The sequence below is a fragment of the Seriola aureovittata genome, chromosome 17 (assembly GCF_021018895.1).
Source record: "Seriola aureovittata isolate HTS-2021-v1 ecotype China chromosome 17, ASM2101889v1, whole genome shotgun sequence".
In the NCBI taxonomy this organism is placed as follows: Eukaryota; Metazoa; Chordata; class Actinopteri; order Carangiformes; family Carangidae; genus Seriola; species Seriola aureovittata.
The window spans coordinates 24978971-25006106 of NC_079380.1; the positions used below are offsets into that span (position 1 = coordinate 24978971).

The 27136-nt window shown below is 42.4% G+C and overlaps 3 protein-coding genes across 4 annotated transcripts; 1 reads left to right on the forward strand and 2 right to left on the reverse strand.

Annotated features, from left to right (window-relative positions):
- The first annotated feature begins 1815 nt into the window (after positions 1–1815).
- ube2m (ubiquitin conjugating enzyme E2 M) lies at positions 1816–6696 on the forward strand. The gene is made up of 6 exons (XM_056402324.1): positions 1816–2102; positions 4045–4139; positions 4861–4899; positions 5623–5726; positions 6281–6344; positions 6469–6696. Exons 1-6 carry the CDS (start codon positions 1988–1990, stop codon positions 6607–6609), a joined length of 558 nt encoding a protein of 185 aa, XP_056258299.1. The 5' UTR covers positions 1816–1987; the 3' UTR covers positions 6610–6696.
- A 3821-nt stretch (positions 6697–10517) lies between these two features.
- Positions 10518–16985, reverse strand: LOC130185311 (E3 ubiquitin-protein ligase TRIM39). Of its 2 annotated transcripts, none has more exons than XM_056401701.1 (12): positions 16783–16975; positions 15543–15977; positions 14634–14738; positions 14446–14541; positions 13720–13953; positions 13174–13351; positions 12783–12872; positions 12638–12664; positions 12484–12510; positions 11486–11661; positions 11206–11361; positions 10518–10810 (listed from the first exon to the last, which is right to left on the reverse strand). In XM_056401701.1, the coding sequence occupies exons 1-12, from the start codon at positions 16900–16902 to the stop codon at positions 10607–10609; spliced, it is 1848 nt and encodes a 615-aa protein (XP_056257676.1). In that variant the 5' UTR covers positions 16903–16975; the 3' UTR covers positions 10518–10606. The 2 variants fall into 2 exon arrangements, with proteins under 2 accessions (XP_056257676.1, XP_056257677.1); XM_056401702.1 differs by having other exon boundaries at positions 10594–10844; positions 16783–16985.
- A 3154-nt stretch (positions 16986–20139) lies between these two features.
- utp18 (UTP18 small subunit processome component) lies at positions 20140–26865 on the reverse strand. Its single transcript, XM_056401509.1, is given in 14 exon segments — positions 20140–20445; positions 20710–20852; positions 21532–21551; positions 21554–21705; positions 21802–21925; positions 22033–22123; positions 22573–22673; positions 22808–22982; positions 23070–23195; positions 24802–24911; positions 24987–25054; positions 25136–25231; positions 25753–25898; positions 26515–26865. Coding segments are annotated over 14 exon segments (1596 nt in total). The 5' UTR covers positions 26734–26865; the 3' UTR covers positions 20140–20420.
- Between the last annotated feature and the right edge of the window lie 271 nt (positions 26866–27136).

Consider the following 27136-nt stretch of genomic DNA (forward strand, 5'->3'; position numbering starts at 1 on the left):
GTCTCCTGTGACACATTAACCCCCCCCCCCCCTCCTCCACCTCCACCTCCCTCCCCTCCCGCACTGATTACATCACACAGGTGACCACACATACCGCGCTTCGTTTTTACCTCGGAGGGAGAGAGAAAATAAATAAATAAATGTAGTAAATAAAATATGGGCAGCGAGAATATGCAAGTCCCGCCTCTACGTGATTGCGTCACGATGCGTCAGCTGCAGAAAGGCGTTCTGGGATTTGTAGTTTTCACCTTTTTGTTTTTATTTGCCAGCTTTACACTTTTAAGGAAACACATTTATGTCAGAAAAATAAAAGATATATGAGTAAAAATACTTATGTAACTAAAAATGTGCTTATTTCAAGTTTAAGGCAACATGACATTTAAGTAAAAATTATGATAAAATTTGCTAAATCAAGTCCAGATTTTGACATGTAGGATGCAAAAGTGCTTTACTTTCAGAAATCTCCTTTTCACGACAAAAAGAAAAAAACAAATTTAATATAGGATCAAAAAAACTCACGATTAAGAGCTTGCTGCACTTAATTTAGTTTCTAAAAATTAAAAAAAAAAAAAGTAGTGTCTGCTCCGTCACCGCTCTTTGTTTTTACCTCAGAGGAAGAGAGAGAGAGAGAAAATAAAATATATAAATTTGTGGTTACGTCATGATGCGTCAGGTGCAGAAAAGCATTTTGGGATTTCTTTTTTGTGTCGTTTTTATAATTAAAGAAAACGTGGTTGTTAATTTAAAAGGAAATATATTGCTTTAACTCATATGACATCTTAAGTTAAAATGTTACAATACTAAGACAACATTTGGATTTATCAAGACAAAATTATGAGATAATGAGTCAAATGTTTGAATTACATGGTCAGTGGGTAGTAATAATATTTGATTTGATAAGTGCAAAAAGGTATTTTGTGTATCTGCTGGGTGGAGCTGCAAATATAACAGGGATACATGAAGTTGTGTTGAATTTAAATTTTGGCTTAGTATCCTATTTTGACTTAGTAAGTCAAGATACTAAACCTTTCTCAATCTGTGGTTTTGTTTTTACTTGTGTTCTTGTGGTCCACATCTAGATGAGAAAATTACCATGTAGATTTATAGAATATGGTCAGTGTATTAGAACAATGTCTGTTTGGAAATTCTCTTCAATGTTTTCAGAGATGTGATAACCAAATGGTCATCTGCGCAGCTTTCAGTCAGTGTCCATGGTCATCTATCTTATCTGGATAGTTTGATAACAGATTTGCTCTGTGGAGCTTTGGGGTCCTTGCAGATATCACAACATTTAAATAAAAAACAATAAATTTGTTTATAAATTATAAAACAGAGGCAGCGTGGTCTGTTTGAATTTAGTTTCATTGTTGAATACACAGTACAGATTGGATTATGAGGTTTTTTTTTAAGAAAGGACTTTTCACTGGGAAAAAAAAATCATATTTAATTCAATTATTCTTTTTTTTTTTTACTGTATTTCAGGTTTGATTTGTAATTTCTTAATTACTGAAGAGGATTAGGGCCACATGTGAATTTCTTTTTTTTTTAATTCTGACTTTTTTCTTTTATTTGAGTTTAAACTAAAAAAAAAAAAAACGCATACATAATCACGATTTATGGTATCATGATTTTAATTTAGCACAGTCTGTTTACATTTATTGCTGACAAGTACAGTTTGGTTTATTCTAACATTATCTATATAATCCTTAAATATTCTTATACCAGTAACACTCACTATACTGACAAGCCTCCCTCCCCTGTCCCCCCCCCCCCTCCTCCCCCCTCCTCTGCCCGGCCTCTCCTGCTAGCTAACAGGCTAGGCTAGCTCGGCGGCTAGCAGCTCTCCTCAGTGTAATTAGTTGAGACGCACCGGCTCCATCCACATTACGGTGCCGTTAGACCGAACCGACCCACCTAAAACTCACAGGCAGACCGCGCACACCACAGGGACACACAGTACCGGCGTCCACTGACCAAACAACTGAAGATGATTAAGCTCTTTTCCCTAAAGCAGCAGAAGAAAGACGAGGAATCTGCTGGAGGAAACAGAACAGGAGCCGGGGGTAAAAAAGCCAGCGCGGCCCAGCTCCGAATACAGAAAGGTAGGCTAGTTACCGACACCACTGCCCGGTTAGCTGGACGACTATCTGGCTGACTAGTTACCAATAAACCACAGGGTGACACTTCCTGCCCCCTTTCCCTCAGTGTACAAAATACATAAGTACACAGAGTAAAAGTGGGTGTTTATAACTCACTGTTGCTAACAGCTAGCGCGCTAACTTTAGCCTGGAGTGGTGTGAGCTAACGGCGGCTAGCTTGTGCTATATTTGAAAACAAAACGCAGCCAGTCAGAAGCTAACCCCATCTGACGGTTAGTGTGTTAGCACACAGCTAACACTAAACAACAATGAATCCACATCACATGACGAGCTGCTAACTGATAACCACTTCACGTCAACATCCTCTGATAATCATAACATCTCCAAGGCTAACGAGCTAACTTGCTGTGTCAGCTCTCAGGTTAACTGTATAAACTGTTTCTTTCCATCTGTTCAGGTGTAACAGCTTCACTGGCAGATAACCAGCTAGTTTTAGAGTCTTTCTTTGAGACCTCCAACGTTTTACTGATTACTGAAAACAAAGGTGATTTCTTCTCAGAGTCTCAGTCTGTGGCTTCATTAACACCTGAGGAAAAGAAACTACACACCTGTAAACTGACATGATGACAGATTCGACAGGTAGAGTCTACACCTGAGGAGTCAATCAGAGCCTGATGAAATTAGCCCTCTTTTTAATGTAGTCTTTTTGGTAGAAAACTTGGCTTACATGAGCAGATGTGTAATAACTGGAGTCTGTGTTTGTTCACATTCTGGGAAATTAATACTCCGAATTCACTCTGACCACCTCCTGTTTATACTGTCTCCATGGATGTGCAGAGAACTGTCACCGGATCACTGTGGTACTGAAGAAAACCTAAAAACATGATGATTCTCAGCCGAGTCCTGGGGGGTCTATGTACAGTTTGTTTACGTTCATTCTGGATGAACAGCAGGGATAATGATATGCTCAGGAAGTGGAAGTCACACTGAATCTTAAAATATGTTCTCCATGGCAGGGTGTTCAGATCAGACTGAGTTATGGCAGATTTTGCCTTAATGTCCTCTGCTGTTGATCGGCAGGTAAACTACAACAACTAGCTTCCTGTTGGCCTCAGATCACCTACACCTGTCTGTTTTCACCTCACCTGTTTCCCTATGATCCTCATTTAGTTTAAACCTCTGAATAAAACCAAAGTAGTTGTTGGTGGGAAATTAAAACAACCTGCTAAAATCCACTATTACCCCACAATTTGGTGGAAAACCGACTAATGGCCGCTCTGACAGTTGTTGTTGTGGTTATGTAGTAAGGTGACTTCTGATTGGCAGGTGGCTTTTCTCCTCATTAAAAATAATTCCTCTGTCATTGTCAGTGTTTCAGGTACATTCACTCAGTCTCAGTGAGCTGCTGAACTAAAACATCTGTTAGTTAAAATCATTTCTGGTTTTTATTTCACTCTGTAAAAAAAAAAAAAAAAAAAAACAACTAACTTCATCTGTTTTATGTAACAACAGATACAACCTGATATTTAAGAATCTGGGGCCAGTTGCACAAAACATCTTAAGTTAAGATTTTCCTTAAAGTAAAAATGGATTCTTAAAACACCTTAAGTCTTCCCTTTAAAGTGTCCTTAGATGTTCACTTAAGTCTTCTGAACTGTTGTTAAGTTTAATGTGGTAAATGAAGAAAATGAAAACATTCCAAGAGGGTGGGAGAACACAACGGACACCTTTAACGACGGGGGACTGATTTTACATCACAGGTTTGATAACAGTCAGTTTGAGTGTCTGGTCGGAGGAGGAGGTGATTCTAGTTATAGACTAAAACTGAATCAGCAGATAATCAATAGTAAAAATTATGGAAACATACACAATCTGTTATTTCTGTTGATAAACTGAACTGAATGAAAAGTATTTGTCCTCTTATACTCACTCTGTTGTGTTTCAGACATCAATGAGTTAAACCTGCCAAAAACGTGTGAGATCAACTTCCCTGACGACGATGACCTCCTCAACTTCAGACTCATCATCTCACCAGACGAGGTGCGTCTGTTCACTTCCTGTCCTGGATCCTCTGTCAGCCTCTGAAAATAGATTTAATATGCTTTGATTTAAACTGATCAATGCAGGGCAGGTTCGCTGATCACCACAGAACTCAGTATTGATCAATATTCTGATCATTTTCTTCAGGTGAACTCAGCTGGTATTAATCTGCTTTATTCCAACTCTGGAATACGACCACCAAAATAAAACCCAGGTTGGAATAAAAGCCAAATCCACCTGAGAGGTCTGAGGGTCAGTGCGCTGACCTGTCCCTGCCCACCTGAGGCAGGACTCTGGGTCAGTGCGCTGACCTGTCCCTGCCCACCTGAGGCAGGACTCTGGGTCAGTGCGCTGACCTGTCCCTGACCACCTGAGGCAGGACTCTGGGTCAGTGCGCTGACCTGTCCACCAGCTAAAACCTTGTGACCGCCATTTAAAAAAAATTGGAAATGATCCAAATCAACATCAAAATGTCTGGATGTCAGTGTCGGCTGGTAAAGAGACAACAGAGTCCGCCATTGTGGTTGTTGCGCCTGGTGTTAGTGTTGCTAGGAAACCAGTGATGTGAACAACTGCCCCTCTCTGTCTGATCGAGCCGATCACAATCAGCACATTAATCGATCAGAGGTGATGTCACTGCGTCCAGGAGTACACCTGTACATCACAGCAGGTGAAAGGTCAGAGAACATGTGTCACGTTTGTGTTTGTGTTTTTCCAACAGGGTTTTTACAAAGGAGGAAAGTTTGTCTTCAGCTTTAAGGTGAGACACACCTGTCACCTGTCACCTGACTTCCTCTTCCTCTGTCACCTGTTCACAAACTAAAACTGATTTTCCATCCACACAGTGTGAAACCATTATTTTATATTTGTTCATTTCTTTATTATGAACATTCATTATTTATTTATTTTATATATTTTTATTTCCACATGTTAGATTTGATAAATATTTTAGATTGTTTCACAGATTCAGTTTCACTGAATCAGCTGATCTTGACCCTTAATCTGACACGTTTCATTGATCTATTGGAGTAAATTTACCAATCAATCAATCAATTACTCAATCAATTAATAAACAGAGCATCAGTGGGTTCTCCATGAGCTCATGTGGTAGTAATTGATATTGATTGATTATTCTTTTCTTTCATTCCTCTTTTCTCACCTGAAAACATAGAAAGTGTTCAGGTAACACTAACACACACACACACACTAACACACACACACACAACACACACACACACACACACACACACACGTTGGCGCAGACAGCGAGGGTCGTTTCACCCTGTGGCTCCAGAAACCTGGCAGTTAGTTAATAAGTTAGTTTTTGTCCACATGTTGTCATGTATGAAAAGTGTCCCCTTCAGTGATAGAAACAAGTGTGTGTGTGTGTGTGTGTGTGTGTGTGTGTGTGTGTGTGTGTGTGTGTGTGTGTGTGTGTGTGTGTGTGTGTGTGTGTGTGTGTGTGTGTGTGTGTGTGTTTCAGGTAGGACAGGGTTACCCCCACGACCCTCCCAAGGTAAAGTGTGAGACAATGGTGTATCACCCCAACATCGACCTGGAAGGAAACGTCTGCCTAAATATCTTAAGGTGTGTACACGATTCCAACAGCTGTTCATTCTTCACCTGATTGATGAGAGGCTATGGACTCAAGGGCCACTTACTGACTTTTTCTGCTGATTAGAACTCTCCAAAACGAGCTAGTGAATATAGCTTCAGCTATGGGCTACGGTGGCCCTGAGAGCTCAACACACGGCAGCTTCATCAGCCTGAAGCTGAGCTGCAGATACTCACATCGGGGTGAAAACATATTTGTGAGTTTGGCCTTTCTCAGCTTCTGAGGGACACACTTGTTCAGTGCTTTTAACTTAAAAGTCATGATTGGTTATTGAACAACAAGTGCCGTCACTTTTTAGTGTCCCCTGGAAACACTTCCTGTTGTGTTGTATTTGCAGCTCATGTCGTCAGACTGATGTTTTCTGAAGTTGTTTGTGTTTGTCTGTTATTATGTGTTTTCTGAAGCTGCAGTGCTTTGATCCCTCAGGGCCACCGTATATAGACCCTCAGCCTGCAGTGTTTTATTTTGAAAGGTAACTGTTCCAGGATGTGTGATGAGTAACTGAGCTCCATGTCTCCCTCCACAGAGAGGACTGGAAGCCTGTGTTGACAATAAACTCCATCATCTACGGTCTACAGTATCTATTTCTAGTAAGTCTGACTTCACTGTGAATATCTGTGTTGGGAAGCAAGAACAAACATCTTTCACACTAAAGACTAAACAAGGAATTAATTAGCTGCCTCCCCTCCTCCCCCTCCCCCTCCCCCCCTGCAGGAGCCTAACCCTGAGGATCCGTTGAACAAGGAGGCAGCAGAGGTTCTCCAGACGAACCGGCGGCTCTTTGAGCAGAACGTCCATCGCTCTCTGAGGGGCGGCTACGTGGGTGCCACCTACTTCGAGAGGTGTCTTAAATAACTCGGCGTCCCATGATCCTCCACCCCTCCCCTTCACTCCTCACCTCCCCCTGCTCCCCCTCTGCCTCACCCCTCCTTCCCCTTTTCCTCATCAGTCCTGCTCGTTGGCAGAAGCAGGAGCCGCTGCGACAGAAAGCAGCACGCCAGAAGACGCTTTTCTGTTTGAAAACAAAAGAAGACAAAGAACCCCCCCACACCACCACCACCTCCCTTCCTCCTCCTCCCCCCTACCCTCCCCCTCGTCTCCCATCTCTCTGTTTTACTTCCAAGACGCAGCATTCAACCGTTTACACGCCACAGGGGGTGACGCCGATACAACACACATGTGACTGGACTTGAAAAGACGGCCGACAGTGAGCGGCGGTCGAGGACGACGACGATGATGATGATGATGATGATGATGATAATAATGATGATGATGATGATGATGATATTGGGGACTGAGGGACGGGGGCGGGGGGAGGAGGAGGAGGCAGGTGTGTGTGGTCAGTGAATGTTGCTCAGGTGAGTCAATGATTCAGTGAACGCCACATCGCTGCTGAGAACGATACTGATGACGATGATACCCACATGATTTCTTTCTTTCATTTTGTGTGTGTGGCGTAGACACCTGACATACAGGTGGTCAGAAGGACACACCCCCCACCTCTCCACCCTCTTGCTGCCAATTGGTCATAAACTCCAGTCGGCAGCAAACTCCAAACATTAACAGCGTTCTAGTCAAACAACAGCCTCTGTTCACCAAAATGTCTCTAACGCCCTGCGCTAGAGACATCCGTTGCCCTGGCAACCTGACAGCAGCCATGGCAACGGTCGCTTTGCAGCAACACAGCGATGACAAGACTTCAGGAACTGTTGATCCCCCAGAAAATAGTTCCAACGGGCAACAAAGTCCCTAATACCACAAATCATCGTATTCACAGCTAGTACGAGGGGAGGAGCTTCAGATCACAATGGGAGGGGCATGTAAGTCAGAGTGGGAGGGGCTTGGGGTGAAGGTGAGAACAGATGCGCCTCAAATTGCAAGTTCCCTTAAGGCAAGCTGTTGTAGCTCCACAGCTGTAGATGTAACGTCGGGGAGAGTGGGTGGGGCTTATTTGTCACAACACAATCAGGCACGCCTTAAAGAAAGATGGAAACATAGATTTAAGCCTGAGATGACTCCACAGCTCTATAATGGTGCTGGGGGAGGAGCTTGTTATAGTAGGAGGGTCTTATGATAATTGTGGGAGGGGCTTGTTGAGCTTCTGGGTTACAACAGGTGCAGAAGTGCTTTAAACAGTAAGATGTCGATGTTTTCTACCTGCTACAACTCAATGGCTGGAGGTGTGATGATGTCAGCGCTGGAGGGAGGAGCTTGTTTCCGTGTGGACTGAGGTGGATCACTGTGGGAGGGGCTTGTTAGACCCACTGTAAAATCAATGCAGGTTTGTCAAACTGCAGTAACTCTAGAAGTAAATTGAAATCTGGCTGCAGTTGATCACATGACACTGTTGATCAGTTGCAGGTGTGACTCTTCACCTGACCAGACGCACAGATGTTGTTTGTTTAGATCACGCCAGAATTAATCAGTTTGGAGTTTGCTGCTAAATTTACACACACACACACACACACACACACACACACACAGAGCATCAGGGGCGGAGCTATGTTTCATGTGGGCGGTGCTGTCGTGGGGGCGGGGCGTTCAGTGTGTTTGTTTAAAGGAGTGGAGGGTGGGAGGGGTTTTGTTTTCACTCTGCAGGGTGGGGTGGGAGGGTTATTGTGGGCGGGATTAAAGAGGGGAGGGGCTTAAAATGTTATGATTCTATTGTGTATATTGAAACCCCAGCTGTTCACATTGACTGCAATATGATTTATGTTAAATAAAATATGAACTTGAATGATTATAACTTGTGACATCTGTTCAAAATCACTTCCTGTTTTATCCTCCAGACTCTCTTCATGTGACACGTGTCCAATGAGGTTATAGATACTCTCAACTCAAAACTTTGTTTCCACTGCCATCAGGCAACACCTCAGCCTAAGAATGTGGACTAATGTAATTATCATAGTTTATTTATTATTGACTTTGTTAAATTTAAATCATTATTGTTATTTAACAGGTCTCATTGAGTTCTGGCGCCAGTTTCACAGAGACGTGTCGACGAGACTGGTCTGTGTGTTGGTCCAGATCAGTCTGTTTCATTAAAATACAGACTGACTCAGGCCTAAGACCAGTGTTACCATGGTAACAATCAGTGACACCTGTGCTGAGCAGCAACAACAAACAAGAAACATGGCTCATAGTTTGTGGTGTGCCGACATTGTTTTGGAGAGAGCAAAGAGAAAGGAAAGAGGTTTTAGAGACGGCGGCCATTTTGTTTTTATTGTTTCGCTCTTCAAGTAAAACGTCCTGTAACTGTTGAATTCTTCCTAAACACAAACGCGTTCTGCTTAGAGGAAACTGAGCTCAGAGGTTGGATGCAGTTGCTCAATCGGCCATTTTTTTTTATGTTGAAAAAAGTCTTAATTTACCCAGAATTCATTGCACCACAGTCTGGATTAAGATAGTCAAGAATAAAGTGCTTTGTGCAGCAGATGAATTCAGACTCAGTCTGAAGACTTGATACAAAGACAGATAATTCACAAACACTTTCTCATTAAAAAACCTTGAGAACAGTTACTGATGAGATTTTTCAGTATCACACTTTGAAGCCATTAGATGTACAAGAAAGAAATCACCTGTGGATTCTATTAGAAATCACATTTAACAGCTGAACAAAAGCTGCTGCTGCTGCTGAAGCTAATTCTAGTTTTCCTTGTTTCCTTCTTCAGTTTTTGCAGCTGAAGCAGAAATCATATATTTACATACATGACAAGTACTTTGTTATTTTAGTTTATTTTTATATAATTTTCAGAATTAAAAAAGCTTAATAAAACGGAAATCAAGGCCAAATGACTGATTCTTTTATTTCACTGGAAGATATAAACACCACTTTCATTATTATAAAGTGTTATTTGTTATAATAGTATAAATACATGTAAATAAATAACATTCACATAGTTTAGATTCCATTGTATTTTGTGTTTTCAGTTTTACTATATTCATTTCTATCATTGACTCTGTACCATGGAAATATTTACAGTGATGCTTGTTACCACAGTAACATATTATGTTTTTAATTCAGCTGCTGTTCCTCTGATGTCCACTAGATGCTGCTGTGGTCAAACTGACCGTCATGAAACGGAACAGAAGAGCAGACGACAGATCAGGAATGATGAAAATAATTCTTATAAAATCAGAAATATGAGACTCTAACTCAACATTTTGACTTTGTTTACCGTCTCATGTCATGCAAACACTTTTAACATCTATATCCCACCATTATCATAATTTTGATTTTGTATCTTCATCATTGTTTTGACTTTTACAAACCGATAATTTTGCCTAAAAAAGATAAACATGGTTAGAAGTTTTATCTTTGCGTCTCATAAATTCAACATAGTATCAGAATCATTTGACTGAACATCCTTTGATTCTTAACTGAAAATATAATTTTGACTATTTCTTATTATTTTAATATCTCAGTGTTATATCAAATGTTTCACTGAAGTGTCCCAATGTTAACTCGTGATGTCAGAATTAATTCTCATTGTTTTTATTATATTATTTCACAATTTTTCATCTCAAGTTTGACATTATATCATAATATTTCACAATAAAATATATTAATACAGCCATAATTTTGATTTATTTATCAGTTAATTGATTAACAAATTAATTGATAATGAGAATAATAATTTTATTTTTCTAATGGTTCACTGCTGAATGTTTCTATTTCTGTAACATGGGGAAAAAAACAGAGACACAGTTTCTGACTTTAAGTGTCCACCTCCATGTCCCCTCTGTCCCCCTCTGTCCCCCTCTGTCTCTCTCCCTCATCAATTATTTCTTGCTCATCCAATCTTCCTCTCTCAGGTGTGATGCTCTTGTCTGGTCTCTGGTCTCTGGTCCCTCAGGCCGGGTGGTGCTGGGTGGTCATGAGGACCAGGGGGACATCTTTGTCTCCGGTTCCCAGCAGAGGAAACATCCTCTCAGTGAACTCGGATCCGGTGAAGCCGTAGATCTCTGAGCCCGACTTCACGTTATAGAAGGACACCTGACCCTCGTCCACGTCCAGGAAGACGCCCACCTGACGCAGCTTCTGAGGACACTTCACCTGCAGGACGGACAGAAAGGTCAGCTGAGGTCAGCTGAGGTCAGTTCAAACAGCTGCTGCTGGGACTGAAACTCTTAATTAAATGATTTATTTAAATAATAATCATATTTTCCTTTGAGGTCATAATCTTAAAAAAAAAAAGGTCCTTTTTAACTTAAAGTGTGTAAAGTTTAAATCATCATTTAGATTTACCATGATTATGATTTACTCATAATTTAAAGGTTAAAGTATCTCATCATTATGACGTAAACAATAAGAAAAGTATCTCATCATTTGAAAACCATCAGTATTTCTTATTTCCATAGAATGTTTATAGTTTACTGTCACACACTATTGATGATCAATAATCTGATGGAGACAGACTGACTCATATATATGAAGCAGGTGAGGCTCACCTTGGTGAGGGGTGGGGCAGTGAGCGCCCTCAGCTGGCTGCCGCTCCACCAGAGGACGTAGTATCCGTTAGCTGGACTCATATCGAACAGACCTTTCCTCTGAGCCGACTCACTGACCACGCCCACTTTCCAGTCCTTACTCTCACCAACACACACCTGCACAGGTGAGACCATGTTAACCCCCACACCCTTGACCACAGAGAGAGAGTGTGTGTGTGTGTGTGTGTGTGTCTGTGTGTGTGTGTGTGTGTGTGTCTGTGTGTGTCTGTGTGTGTCTGACCTCCCAGTAATGGCGTCCGGAGCTGAATCCCTCTTTAGCGCTGACACAGGACCAGACGTCGAACCTGTGTGAACTGTTTCTGTAGAACTGCAGCTTCTCTCCTCTCTTCACCTGCTTCCTGTCCTCCGACAGGATGAGGAAGGGATACGCTGTCACCGGGTTCAACGTCACGTCCTCTAAAACCACAACAACAAAAACACACGCACGTTTTGTCGTAGACTGTCAGACTAAGCTAACTGCGAACAACAGTGTAGAAGTTTAGCTGTGCTTAGACTCAGCTGTGGTTGGAGCCAAATGCTAATGTTAGCAGGCTAACATTAGATAAGTTTTCTAATGAATAAACAGATACTGGACTATTTCAAACTTACCTGGGTTAAGCTAGCTAACTGCTCATAAAATATTAGCTTAGCTGTGGTTTGACCTGGATGCTAATGCTACAAATAGCTAACTATGCAAAGAATAAAATGCTAACTTGTTACACTTAATATTTCAGGTTTGGAGTGTTTGCTGATTAGTGACATACAGCATGTTAGCATTTTGTGCTAACAAGACTAATGTAAAATAATAACTAATTAAAAAATAAAAATACGTCAGACTTTATCAGAAATATCTGAAGTTCCAACTGAATTCTAATGTTAGCATGTTAGCTTGCTTCAGTTAGCATTCAGCTGAGGCTCCAGGTAAATTTACAGCAACACACTGACTTGGTACCTTGTTGTTGTGCTATCTTTCAATGTGCAGCTTCTTGTTTAGAGTCTTATTATTAGTCTGTGTGAAACAACAATGGTAATAATAAATAATAATAATAATAATAATGATACAAATAAATTAAAAAACATATCAATGAATATTAGCACGCATAAAGTCTCACAGACAGCTGGGTGGAAACGGAGGCAGGGAAAGTTTGAAAATAAAAAGCTATAATGATGAAATAATAACCTAATAAAATAATAATCTATAATAGTGAAATAAAAACAAAATTAAAGTTAAATACTCACCCATGTAGACTCGAGCTTTTTTATGTCCTGGAACAGAAGAAACTGATTTTAGTCATGATCCACAAAAATATCAGAAACATGTTTATCATTTATTATAAACACACACACACACACACACACACACACACACACACACACACACACACACACAAACCTGAGACTGGTTTGATCTTCTTCAGATCTAAAGGGGGAGAGGAAACCATGGTGAGTCCTTTCAAATTAAAAGTCCTTGCTGCCGAAACAGTTCTCTGGACCAGCTGCATCAGCAGAGCAGATTGACATGTTTGGTCAGACCTCACCTCTCAGAGACCAGTGACTCTTCCTCAGGTTGGCGCTGCTTCCTCTCAGACTGATCATGCTCTCAGCCGCCATCAGGTCCCCGGAGGAAACTGAAGCACAGGACAGACAGACGCTTTTCACTCATGCATTTCACACGTTTGACTCCAAACCAGCGTCTTTTAGTGTCTTTATAGCGACTTCATGTCTCAACATATAGAAAAATATTTACAATCTTAATTATTTAATGTTAGATTACTCATTTTTTTCATATTTTTTTCCTTTATTTGAACCAGAATTGAATCAGTTTCATGGTTTTGATTTGAACTACACCAGAACCAGGACTCAGCACAGTCCTGGTTGAGATATTATATCAGACCTGAACATTTAAATTCCTGTCTGTTGTGAACTCACAGGAGCCTCTGGATCCTCTGGACCGACCCTCCCCCATTCTGATGTCGTCCATCTTGTCCTTCACCTCGGCCAGAGAGCTCTTCACCTCCCCCAGCTGGAAGTGGAGGGATAACTCGGAGTCCTCGTCCACCTCGTTCAGCTGGTCTTCAGCCAGAGGAGCTGCGACCTCCTCGAAACTCTGAGGAGAGAGGAGGAGGAGGAGGAGGAGGAGGAGGAGAAAGTGCTGAGGTCATCACTCCTGACCCAACAGACACTGAACCCTGTATGTCCATGAACAGAAAGAGCTCTTTAAGTATTGTTCCCTTGTTGTCTCTTCAAGTTTACATTACACTGATTCTTTCTGCCTGTTTGTTAAGCCCCGCCCCCTTAGTTACTGTTGCTAACCTTTCATTTTTGTGTTCTAGAATGTTCAACGACAGCCGCAGAATGTCTCTGACATCACGTCCTCCTTCACCACTGAGCAGTGAGCTGGACATGCTATCGTTAGCAGCTAACATTAGCACAGAGCTGTGCCCCCCCTACAGGTGACAGGTGTTTGGTTCTCACCTGCAGGAAGTCGATGTGATCCTGACTGATGGCCTGGACCTCCAGCATGGCCCGCCTGTCTGTCAGCTCGCTCAGCTCCGCCTCTAAACGGCTCACCAGCCCCTCCCCCTTTGACATCACGGCATCCAGCTGGTTCTGGATCCTGCCCACCACCTCAGTCCGGATCCGGTCCAGGGAACTGGACACCTCGTCCAGCAGGTGTTCAACCTCACCTCGCTCTCTGTCTGCGTAGTTCTGAAACCAGTCATGTGATTAAAGCCTGTTTGAATCTGTGAGGTCTGAATTCAACTGAAATATTTCATGACATCATCTTTATTTAAGTCTAATGCTTGAAAACACGAGCAGACAAGAAGATTCTGTGGTTTGGGATTTTTGTCTTGTAAATATTATGTAAATATTAATATTATATGAATTATATAATTTAGTAGTTGCTATGGTTGAAACAGTTCACTAAAGCTAATGGATGAAGAGGAATTCAAACTTCATCAAAACAAACAAACAAATCATTACAAAATATTGCAACAGTGAACTTTTATATAGTTGTTGTTGAATACAGTTTAAAATCAATTAAAATATGTGGAAAATGCTGGGAGGTGTTGAGGGTACGTGAGACAGAGATGTTATATCACATACATACATGGAAAATCTATAAAAATGACTGAATATGAGTGAAACTCTTGAACAGACCTACACTGTCTCTCAGTCAAACAAACAAACATGTCTGACCTTGACTCCCTCCAGTTTCCTCTTCAGCTCGGTCACATGACTCTCTTTCTCTCTGATCCGGTTCAGGATCTCCTGCTCCGTCCTCGCTACCTGTTTCTGGACACACAGGTGACACGAGTAGAGTCCGTTTAATTGGCTGAACAACATGAGTCCTGCAGGACGTTCAGCGTGAGATCACTGTCCTCTACCTGTTTGCTGACTCTCTCTGTCTGGACAGAGACAGTTTTATGTGTTCGATGTTCCTCCAGGACACAAATGGCACAGATACAACACTGACATGTCCGACAGTACACCTGGACAAGTAAACGCATCAGGGAGAAGGTTAGTTAGTCTTGAGACTGTGAAGGTTTAATTCAAACATTCAAAATGGCCGACAGACTCACACAGTACACTGTGTAGAAAACAGGGAGTGACGTTAGACTTGCTAATTTGTAGATGGCAACTGTTGCTATCTTAACTAAAACTATAGCTGTTACTAGCTAGCTAATTAAGCTAACGTTAGCTCCATGAGTTGGTTAGAAAAATGGTTCTGACTGATAATTGCTCCCACTGGCTTCAAGCATGGCATTAGGCTAACACACTGAGGCTAAAGCTAACTGACTGAAACGAAAGCTAACACACTGAGGCTAAAGCTAACTGACCTAAACGAAAGCTAACACACTGAGGCTAAAGCTAACTGACTGAAACGAAAGCTAACACACTGAGGCTAAAGCTAACTGACTGAAACGAAAGCTAACACACTGAGGCTAAAGCTAACTGACCTAAACGAAAGCTAACACACTGAGGCTAAAGCTATAGGTTCCAAAAAGTACTTATTGTTTGTAAAGCTTTCAGTCACATCATCATGGCCTTCCTCAGTTTTTATTTTTTATTTTTATTAATTAATTAAGTAAAACCTCGTATTTGAGTGGCCCCCCAATACTGAACACACTAATGTATATACATATATACACACACATATACACATATATATATATATATATATGTGTATATCAGATATATTGACACATGCTGAGTCGGTCTTACATGAAACTAAACTGATGAAACACAGTAAATAACAATAACGTTTCTCCAGATGACGGCGTACTTCCACTCACCTCCAGCAGACGGCGGTGTATGGAGCAGGTGCGGCCCCTGAGGGCCTCCTGGGGGTCCATCAGTGGGTGTTTGGAGTAGAAGGGCGTGGTCTGGTGTGGCTGCACATGCTCAGTGCAGTATGAGGCTGTGCAGGTGAGACAGGAGCTGACAGCAGGCTGTTTCACACCTGAACAGACGTCACACCACACCACCTCTTCACCTGATGCCGCCGCCGTCACAAACGGATTGGTGCTGTCGGTGTTTGTGATGGTCGTCATGGCGCCCAGCGTCGCTGGCATCGGTAACCCTGCGGCTCCATAACGAGCCAGTTTGTATTTGTCTGCGATGAGAGCGAAGACTTTGTTGACGCTGAGCTGAGGACGTTCATCAAACTGACGCTTACACAGAGGACAGGTACAGACCGGACTGGACGCCCAGTAACCTCCAATACACGCCTGCAGAGGAACAGAAGAAGAAGAAAGACAAAACAAAAAAAATCAGCAACAGGTGATGGCAGAAGACGGGTTTAAACCTACGCTGTCTGGGTCACATGATCACTTCAGTCACTGCTGTGTTTAGTCTGAACCGAGCTCCAACAGTGAAGAACCAGCAGCTGCAGTTCCTCTAACGACCACTAGAGTCTGGCTCCAACAGTGAGTCAGTCCCCATAGACTCCCATGTTAAAATGTCCAACTTTACAGCAGAAATAAACATGTTTACAGCCTGGTACAAAAACTGTTCTGGTCTCTAGAGATAATTTCCTCCTTCATGACACCTGTTTATATAACTCACCTGTTTACATTTTATTAAGGACTACAGTTATGGAGGATTGAGGGCGTGGCCTCTTTGAGTGACAGGTGGGTGAGCGTATGCTCGACACACTGGGACAGCTGGGAGTTTTACTGCCCTCCTGGGGCATCAGGGTAAGATCTGTAGTATCTGTGTATATTTGGCACAAACGATCACTTGGACTCAAGGATGAACTTGGATTAGATTTTGGTGGTCAAAGGTCAAAGGTCAGTGTGACCTGAATAAACACTTTTTAGCCATAATTTAAGACTATGGAGTGGAGGAGGCAGTAATTCTAGTTTAATTCTGTTTTTCTTTCAGTTTTCACATTAATGTCTTTTCCTGTCACTTAAACTGTCGGCTTCTCTGTGAGGTCTGCAGGACCAGGACCAGGACCAGGACCAGGACCAGGACCAGGACCAGGACCAGGCCTGTGAGCGGGGCCTCAGGTGTTGTGTGTGTGGATGTTACCTGGCAGAAGTTGTGTCCACAGGGAGTCGAGACCGGTTCACTGAACAGGTCCAGACAGATGGAGCAGGTCAACTCCTGCTCCGAGAACAGATCTGGAACCGCCGCCTCCGCCATCGTCATACTGCTGCTGGAGGACAGAGCAGAGGAGCGGGACCACGTCAGACCACGTCAGACCACATCAGACCAGATCAGACCACATCAGACCAGATCAGACCACGTCAGACCACATCAGACCAGATCAGACCACGTCAGACCACATCAGACCACGTCAAACCAGAACAGCCCAGATCAGACCAGGTCAGACCACTTCAGACCAGATCAGACCCGTCAGACCACAGAAGACCACATCAGACCAGGTCAGACCACTTCAGACCAGATCAGACCAGATCAGACCACGTCAGACCACATCAGACAACTGATTCACAAGAGTTCAATATAAACACAGTCAAAAATGTTTCTTAAACAAACTTTTATTGTGAAGCTTTTCCTCATTTCACTTCATTTATTGATTCTTCCTGATCTTCTTCTTCCTGCTGACGCTGCTTTATTCTGAAGGGACATCACAGGTAATGATATCCTCAGGAAGTGATGTCACACCGAATCAGACCAACATGTGGTTCAGGTGTGAAGAACTGAGGCAGGTTCTGAGAACTGGAACTGGTTTAAAGGCAAAGGGGGGTCACAGCAAATCCTGATCTGGTCCATGTTTTCTGTTTTACATGTGGGAACGAACAATCTGTGTTTTATATACTCTCCAGTCTTGATGCTAAGCTAGGCTAACCAGGTCCTGACTGCAGCTCTGTGCAGGACTCAGACATGAGACTGATCCACCTGAACCTGTTCCTGCTTGTGGAGACCTGACCAATCACTGTTCAGCTCTGTGACAAACACTCAGGTAACTCCACCTGAGCTCCGGTTTGTGGATCAGGTTTTAGTTGGTTGAAACCAAACGGAATAAAATGAATCACTGATTTAAATGAAACAAATAACAAACAACCAGATTGTGCCACAGAGACGTTGGATCGACGTTTTCAGTTTCTTAAAAACTCAGATTCAGTTTCAAACCAACAACTTTCCTTCACAAATGTTTGAATTTTTAACATTTAAAAGAAACTGAAGTTCAACGTCTGTTTTTCATCTGGATTTGAACCTGCTGAAGTTTCATGCTGAAGTTTTAAAGAGTAAAAAAGCAGCAGCTTCTTACCTTCCTCTCTCTGAGTCCAGGTGTTTCTGAAATCCTGAAACTCAGGTTATTGGCAGGCTGTGATGTCATCAGTGGGCGGGGTCTCACTCATAAAGTTGTCAGGTGAGTTTTGGCAGTTGGAGATGTTTGTTCACCTGCTTCATTCTCACATTGGTGAAATAATGATTCCACTTCAGAACCAAGAAAACCTTTAACACATAAACACGACACTCACGTTCATTTCTGAAATAGTTTCCTTTTTGTTTGTCAAGATGTTTCCTCGGTGTCATTTGTTGGTATATTTAAATTCATTTATTTTTTATTTTACTAATTTTAAGCCAAAATATATATAATATATATTTATTTTATCAAACAATTAAGTAAAATTAATATAAACAATACAATAAAAATAAAGCAAATATATTTAAGTAAAACTATAATCAACTACAATAAAACATTTAAATAATTAAATAAAAATATTATAAACAATACAATAAAAATTACATTAATATTTAGATATTAATATAATGAAATAGTTATAAATACAATAAAAATATATAATATATTATTTTTTATAATTTATCAGAAATGTATTTTTTGGGGGGGGGGTGGGGGAGGGGGGGGTCAGGGGTCGTCTGAGCTGAGTTACTGTTGAACAGATCAGATTGTGTTTCAGAGGGAGAGACACATGTTTGTCATTCTTCCTCCTGAGGACAGAGGACAGACAGGACTGAGGACATTCCTGCTGCACAGTGTGTGTGTGTGTGTGTGTAGGTGAAGGTGTGTTTATGTGTGTGTCGGTCAAGGTGTGTGAGCTGGTGAATCCTGTTTGGCGGGGGCTCGTCCTGGCCTGTGATTGGCTGTTGTGCTCTGTAACTTCATCAAAGCTGTGAATCAGTTTCTGACACAAGAAACAAACTGATGAAAAGTTTCACGATGAGTCGAAATGATCAGGAACAAAATAAAATCAGGATTAAGTCAAATGAGTTTTAAAAATGAGGAGTTAATAACTCCTTATTATGATTTTATGATTTTTGAATTAAATGTTGAAATAGTAAATTAATATTATAACTGCTGAGTCACAGTTGTAAGATTCATATTTATGATTTTTTAATCACAATCCTCATTTTTAGGTCAAACTGAAAAAAAAGCCAAATTATTATTAAGATAATATTGCGGAACAACTAAAGATATTATAAATGATATAAAATGATTCAAGTTAAAACTGAGACGTGAAACATCAAATTTACAATGTTACTACATCAACTTTGTGCTTTTTAAGTCAAAGTCAAAAGACATTTTTTCAAAATTATCAAAACTAAATCACGATGAGAAAATACAAACTTATGAGAGACGTTTGATTTTATTCAAGTCACACATTTGAGAAACAAATTAAAATTTTAAAATCAGAATTCTTCAAAGTTAAACTTATAAGATCGTAAATCAAATTATGGTTTTAATCCTCAACTGTAAAATGATTAAACAATAAATCTAAATTACAATGTTTGAATCACATTTATAATCTTGAGTCATAATCTGTTTAAATTAGTTAAAAGTCAGTTAGAATTTTTTAGCTAAAACTGTGGGATGCTAAGATTTTATAGAAGATGAAGATATTTAGACAAAACGATGAGATTGTAAATCCAAATGAGAAAATGTAGATTATGAAGTTAAAAGTTTGATACTAATAAATAATTAGTTTTCAAATCAATATTGTGATTTTAAAATCATGGGATAGACAGTCATGATCTTAATCCTAAATTATGAGATACAAAATCAAGATTGTGACGTTATTAGTTTTAAAGTCAGAATTATGATGTTTAAGTTACAGGATGTGAAGTCAAAACTCTGAAATACAATAATCAGTTTTATCAGTTATCAAATCAACATTATGAGAAACCAAGTCTAAATTCTAAACTTCAAAATGACAATTAAAATGATTATAATTTCCACAGTGAAGCTGGATGTGGAATAGAAAAGTAGAAAGCAGATGTTGTGGTTGAAGCAGCAGCTGGTCTGAGCTCTGTGCTGACTCTTCATTGAACCAGCTGACTGCAGGTCTGATCAGCTGATCAGCTGACTGCAGGTCTGATCAGCTGATCAGCTGATTCGTTCAGTCTCCTCCTGGCTCCAGTCTGAGTTTCAGGATTGAAAAACCAAACAGAGACATGAAACATGTTGAACTGGTTTATTTCTTTTATACAAAAGATAAAAACAGACGTGGACAGATACAGACTGATCAGCTGATCGGCTCGTGCGTCTTCAGCGTCTGAACCAAACCTCACACCTTCGCCATAACCACGAACTGTCAGTCTACTTCCTGTCAATCATTTTCCAAATCCTTCATCAGATTTGAGGTTTGATCATTTGGAGAGTTTGTAGATAACGAGCTAAAACATGAAGCAGCAGCAGCAGCAGCAGCAGCTCGACGTCTCGTCTCTGGTCGTCGTTTCCGTCAGAAGTCTTTGTAATGCAGCAGCCTGAACACACACAGGAAGTTCAGTTCAACAACAGACACTGATGGAGCCTGAAGAGGCTCTGATGTTCAAACACTGATGGAAACAGACGCTGGTTATTAATGTCAGTGATTATAAATATTAATAATTCTAATTCAATTCACGTTTCAGCTTCGTACTGACCTCAGATCAGTTTCTATAGTTTATTCTGTGTGTGTAGCATTAGCACGTTAGCCAACTTCTTTGCAGGAGTAAAGAGAAGTGGGAGAAGCTGATTGGCCTACTGACCTGAAGAGGGGGGCGTGTCCTTTGTTGTTGGCCAATGAGAAGAAGCCGCTGTGTGGGGAGAAGTCGAGGCAGCTGGCTCGGTACACGAACTTCCTCTTAGAGACGGGGAAGTTAGAGAAGACGCTGAGGCTGGGCAGGTGGACCTGAGGGGACAGAACCGGGTCAGAACCAGGACAGAACCAGGACCGATACAGGTGAGAACCAGGACAGAACCGGGTCAGAACCAGGACTGATACAGGTCAGAACCAGGGTCAGAACCAGGACCGATACAGGTGAGAACCAGGTCAGAACCAGGACTGATACAGGTCAGAACCGGGTCAGAACCAGGACCGATACAGATGAGAACCGGGTCAGAACCAGGACTGATACAGGTGAGAACCAGGACAGAACCGGGTCAGAACCAGGGTCAGAACCAGGACCGATACAGGTGAGAACCAGAACAGAACCGGGTCAGAACCAGGACTGATACAGGTCAGAACCAGGGTCAGAACCAGGATAGATACAGGTGAGAACCGGGTCAGAACCAGGACTGATACAGGTCAGAACCGGGTCAGAACCGGGTCAGAACCAGGACCGATACAGATGAGAACCGGGTCAGAACCAGGACTGATACAGGTGAGAACCAGGACAGAACCGGGTCAGAACAAGGATCAGAACCAGGGTCAGAACCAGGACCGATACAGGTGAGAACTGGGTCAGAACCAGGACTGATACAGGTGAGAACCAGGACAGAACCGGGTCAGAACCAGGACTGATACAGGTGAGAACCAGGGTCAGAACCAGGGTCAGAACCCCTGATGTTTTCTACCATCAGGACCTTACCAGCCGTACAGCCTCGTCCTCGCTCGGGACGCAATGGCGAGGATCTCAGACGTGGGGTTAAAGGTCAGGGAGGTCGCTGAGGTCAGCAGGTTCATCACCGCTTTCAGGGGCTTTGGATTGGCTGAATTTAGACACGCCTCCTGAGAATAGATGTTGACCACGCCCGACTGAGAGCTGAAACAGACAGAAGATCAGCACTAGTTTAACACCTGGGACAGTCAGCTGTCAGCCAATCGGGAAGCGGGATATGTGTGTGGGGGCGTGTCTTACCCGCAGGCCAAGTACTGTCCGTTACGTGAGGCGGCGATGGACGTTCCCTTCACACAGCCGTCATCTGCAAACCTGTTCACACACCGGCTGCTGCGCATGTCCCACACATACACCTCCCCCTCCTCTGCACACACACACACACACACACACACACACACACACACACGTCACATGACTGACACAGGAAAGTGATGTGTGATGTCACACATTCCTTGAACATCATGAACTCACCTGAGTTGATGAAGACTTTGCCGCTGTCATGGGAGAAGGCGACGCCACAGACGTCACCGTTAATCTTCATACTACGAACAACCTCCTTAGTCTGAACACACACACACACACACACACACACACACACACACACACACTTCATTTATATCTTTTTATTTCTTCCATCTCCACATTTCAATTAATTTTATATCATTTTGACTTTACATCATCAGTTTGTTATTTTCAGTTTATTTTTTAATTCAGTTTTTTTAAATAATTTAATTATATCTTTGTTTGTATTTTGTATTGATATGTATATTTTTTAAACTGAGCATAATTTAAGTTTATTTCTGTATTTTTATTCATGAAGCCACAATTTTTTTAAATTTTGAATCGTAACGAGTTTTTTCATTTTATTTTAAATTTACTTTATTAATTTTACTTAAACAGTCAAATTGAGACTTGAGTTTAAAAATATTATAAATGTCAGTTTATAATTCATCAAACGAGTGACTCTCAGACGTCACGTCAGAGGACACCTGAAGGAAGAAGAAGAGTCACCTTGAGTGTGAGCAGGTGCAGGTATCCGTTGGTGCCTGTGAGCAGCAGAGCGCCTCCTTCAGGACAAACTGAGAACTCCTTCACTCTGGCTTCATTCAGACCTGAACAACAAACAACAGCTGTTTACAGACTCTTATTCTGAAAGGCTTCAGGTGGACGTCCACAGGTAGGCTCAGACTGAGGACAACTGAACACTGCACTTCAGTGTCTGTTTTTCTCCTGACCTCTGACTGACCTCTGACGGAGTGAACAGGTGTGACCCGGCCCTCCATCATGTCGTACAGGTAGAACATCTTGTTCTTCAGGCTGGTGGCGATCACCGTCTCTCCGTCGCGGCTGAACTGAGCTTTGTGGACGGGGAAACGCTCCAGGTGGATGCTCTGGATCTTCGGGTTCGTCTTCCCATCCACCTGCAGGAGACACACACACACACACACCTTTGTAAAGTCACATGATCTACTCCACCTGACCTTGGAGGGCCGACCGGCTGTCCGTACCTGAAAGAGCGACACTGATTGGTCGAGGCCGGCCGTCATGACGACCTGGGCGGAGGGGTGGAACTGGACCGTGGTCAGTCTGTCCTCTGACGGACGAGCGCTGTTGGCGTGAAGACACTTTTTCATCTGAGACAGGAAGGAAGAATAAACACATCAGCATCATCATCATCATCACCAGAAGCAGGGGGCGGAGCTTCCTATGGCAGGGATGATGAAAATGAGTGACAACCTTCTCCAAGTTCTGTAAAGGAGTTTAAAGCAATAAAACAGCAAACAGCTGTTCTCTATGTAAAGATATAGTGGAATAATGGCGTCCTGAGCCAAGACTGAAGCCACGCCCCCTCTGTGTGAACACACAGGCTCCGCCCACAGGTGTGATGTCACAACGCAATCTGCAGCGTTCAGGCGACAGTGACCTTCCAGAATTTCCTCCACTGATGAAGAATCCATGTTTTCATATAAAAAGGCCTCAGACACAGAAAGAGACGAGACCAGAGCTCAGGTGGACTGGACTGAGGACTACTGGCTCAGATCCTGGTCGGCAGGTGGACCGTCAAAACATCCAGAAAGGTTTTAAAGACTTTACCTGCTCCGTCAGTGTCATTACCTCCGTCAGTGTCATTACCTCCGTCAGTGTCATTACCTGCTCCGTCAGTGTCATTACCTCCATCAGTGTCATTACCTCCATCAGAGTCATTACCTGCTCCGTCAGTGTCATTACCTCCGTCAGTGTCATTACCTCCATCAGTGTCATTACCTCCATCACTGTCATTACCTCCATCAGTGTCATTACCTCCATTAGTGTCATTACCTCCGTCAGTGTCATTACCTCCGTCAGTGTCATTACCTCTGTCAGTGTCATTACCTGCTCCGTCAGTGTCATTACCTGCTCCGTCAGTGTCATTACCTCTGTCAGTGTCATTACCTCTGTCAGTGTCTTTTCAGTAATTTCAATATTCGAGTTCTGTCATTACCTTATAAACGAGTACTCAATTACTTGAATATGTATTTATATATATACATATATATATAGTGTCATATATATATAAATTAAATTTTACCATAAAGAAAGAATTACGGGAGGTCTCTGTCCTAGTGAAAACACAAGTGGAACCAATGTTAAGCTTGTGTTTCCAGTCGGACACGGACCTCCCCGACCAAAGCTACTGCTTGGCTGTCGGAGAACATGACATGCAAGTTTAACGCCACATATCTTGAACTGCACGTTATTGTCGACTTTTTTTATCAAAGTATTTCCCGACATCACTTTCCCTTGTCAAACAAGACGTGCGCAGGTACACAAATAGTGAAAAGCTACTCGAACAATGATGTCAACAACGAGTACTCGTACCCATCACTGGTGTTTACCTGCTCCATCAGTGTCATTACCTCCGTCAGTGTCATTACCTCCATCAGTGTCATTACCTGCTCCGTCAGTGTCATTACCTCCGTCAGTGTCATTACCTCCATCAGTGTCATTACCTGCTCCATCAGTGTCATTACCTCCATCAGTGTCATTACCTGCTCCATCAGTGTCATTACCTGCTCTATCAGTGTCATTACCTGCTCTATCAGTGTCATTACCTGCTCCATCAGTGTCATTACCTCCGGTTGTGACCGATAAAGAATTAGTTTTGGTCTGATCAGCTTATGATCTACAGCGACATCTAGTGGCCACGATGATCATTTACAGAACTTTTAATTTGTGACACAAATAAACAGAGTCACTGACCCTCACGATGCCGCTGGGCAGACTGTCTGAAAACGCCACAAAGTTTCCCGTCCTCCTCAGCAGGTCGTCCTCCTCTTCCTCCTCATCTTCATCATCATCATCATCATCAGCTTCAGGAACACAGAATTGTGGTTTATACAGAAGAATTTAGAAGAATCATTAAAATCCTGTTTGTATGTTTCTACCTTTCTTCTTCTTCTTTTTGGCGCCGCTCTCCGCCCAGGACGGAGCTCCTCCCATCGACTTCTGAAACCTGAAACACGGCAGGGTCAGCACCACAGAGTGTGTGCAAGTGAAGCTGTGCACAGGTGTGTACAGGTGTGTATTCACTCACTGCTCCCTCATCCTCTGCTGTAGTTTCTGTTTGGTCATGGTGGACTCGGCCTCGCCTCGGACCAGGTGTCTGCGGTAACGATGCTTCATGTCCACCCTGAAACACGCAGAGACGTGGAGTCATCAGTCCAGGTCTCAGACACGTTACCTGAACACGCTAACTACAACCTGCTACATCATGGTCTGATGTCACTGAGATCTGATCATGTGATCAGTAGCAACAGTGTTTACATCACCTTACAAACAACCATCACTACACCTTCCTGTTCCTGTTGACACACACACACACACACACGCACACACACACACACACACACACGCACACGCACACGCGCACACACACACACACACACACAGTGTAAACTGCTGAGCATGTAATACTGTAGTAATGGCTGCTGTCTGGTCTTCTTTGCATAAATACAGTTATCTGAACCTGAACACAGTCTGACGTCATGGAAACGTTTCAGTGTTTTCAGTATTTTGTGACCTTGTCATTATCTTTGTTCTTCAGGTTTTTATTGGAACACAAGGGGAAAAACACAAGAGATAAGACACATGAAGAATCTGACAAAACCCTCTTGAGATGAACCAGAACCGTCTTTGTGAATGAGCACTCACTCTTCCTCCAGCTCGTCGTCCTCATCCACCCAGGCGGCTTTCCTGGCCGGCTGGAGCTGCAGACGAGCCTCGCTCTCATCCTCCGATTCACCGGACTCGTCGTCTTCGTCCTCCACCAACAGAGTGTCAGTCCGCTCCTCATCCTCCTGCTCAACGACAGGAAGTGCAGATTTAAAAACCAACACGGGATCTGAGCTGAACAACTACATTTTTAAAAACAGCTGAGGGATGTGAATGTGAAGTGCATCAGTGCAGTTTCTCTGACTAAGAACCAAACTCCATTCAGAAAGTGTACAAGCTCATAGTCCTTTGCTTGTCAGTAATTACACAACCCTGCTAGAACAACACATTTAGTGCTGTATGATTCATAAAGTCTAGCTCATAAATCCCACATAAACTCTCCATATACTTTCATCGATTAGTCATGAATCCTACCGTCCAAAGTTTCCACTGTTGGTGTCACCAAAATAAACTATATGACTCCTGGAGAACAGCCTGTAGCAAACAGCTGGTTAAACAGGAGCTAAATGTTGCTACTGGAGAAGTTAAACTTTATGTTGAAGTCAAACTGAAGTGAATTTTCTGTTTCATAAACGTCGCCATATTTGTTTATGACCATGAGAACATAACATATGTTTATTTACAAACTTTAGGTTGACACCAGGGTTAGAATTTACCGGAAGTAACTAAAATCATTAGTAGTTTATAAGTTTTTGGCCTCAAACAGCAGTAACTTGTGCAGGGAGTGTGGGGCAGCCTCACCTCCACCAGCCGGTGCAGCAGCTCGGCCTCCGCCCCGAACACCAGCTCCTCCAGCAGCTTCACCGACCCGTCCTTCTCCCCCAGCGCCGCCACGCGCTTCACGTTTTTCTGCCGGTTTTGTTCTTCTTCTTCTGGGTCAAACTGCGGCGGTCGAGCTCTCTTCGTGGCCGGTCCTCTCTCCTCCGTCACCGGCAGCTTGATGACGTTCGTGTCCGCCATGTTTTCACCAAAACTCCAAACAGAAAACTAACAATTTATAACCAACCGGAGCAACATGTGGAGAACAGTATTTTCTATTTTCTATCGCCGGGCAGCAGCTGATGTTGATGCACATGTGCGACCCTCTTTCTTTTTTCCTTTCACGTTAAATCACGTGCTTCCGGAAAGGTCCCCTCCTCCGACCGTGAGAAAATAAAAGTCTGCCCCCCAGTGTTCAGAGACAGAACTGCAGCGCGCTCACCAAAATAAAAGTATTATTATAAACTCATTTTTAATTTGACCTGTTTATTACTTAATATATTGATTAGTAAATTATTCATATACTTGAATTGGAACATTCTATTTATTAATGAAATACCTATTATTTATTTATTTGCCTCTAAAATCTCCTGTTTTTATCATC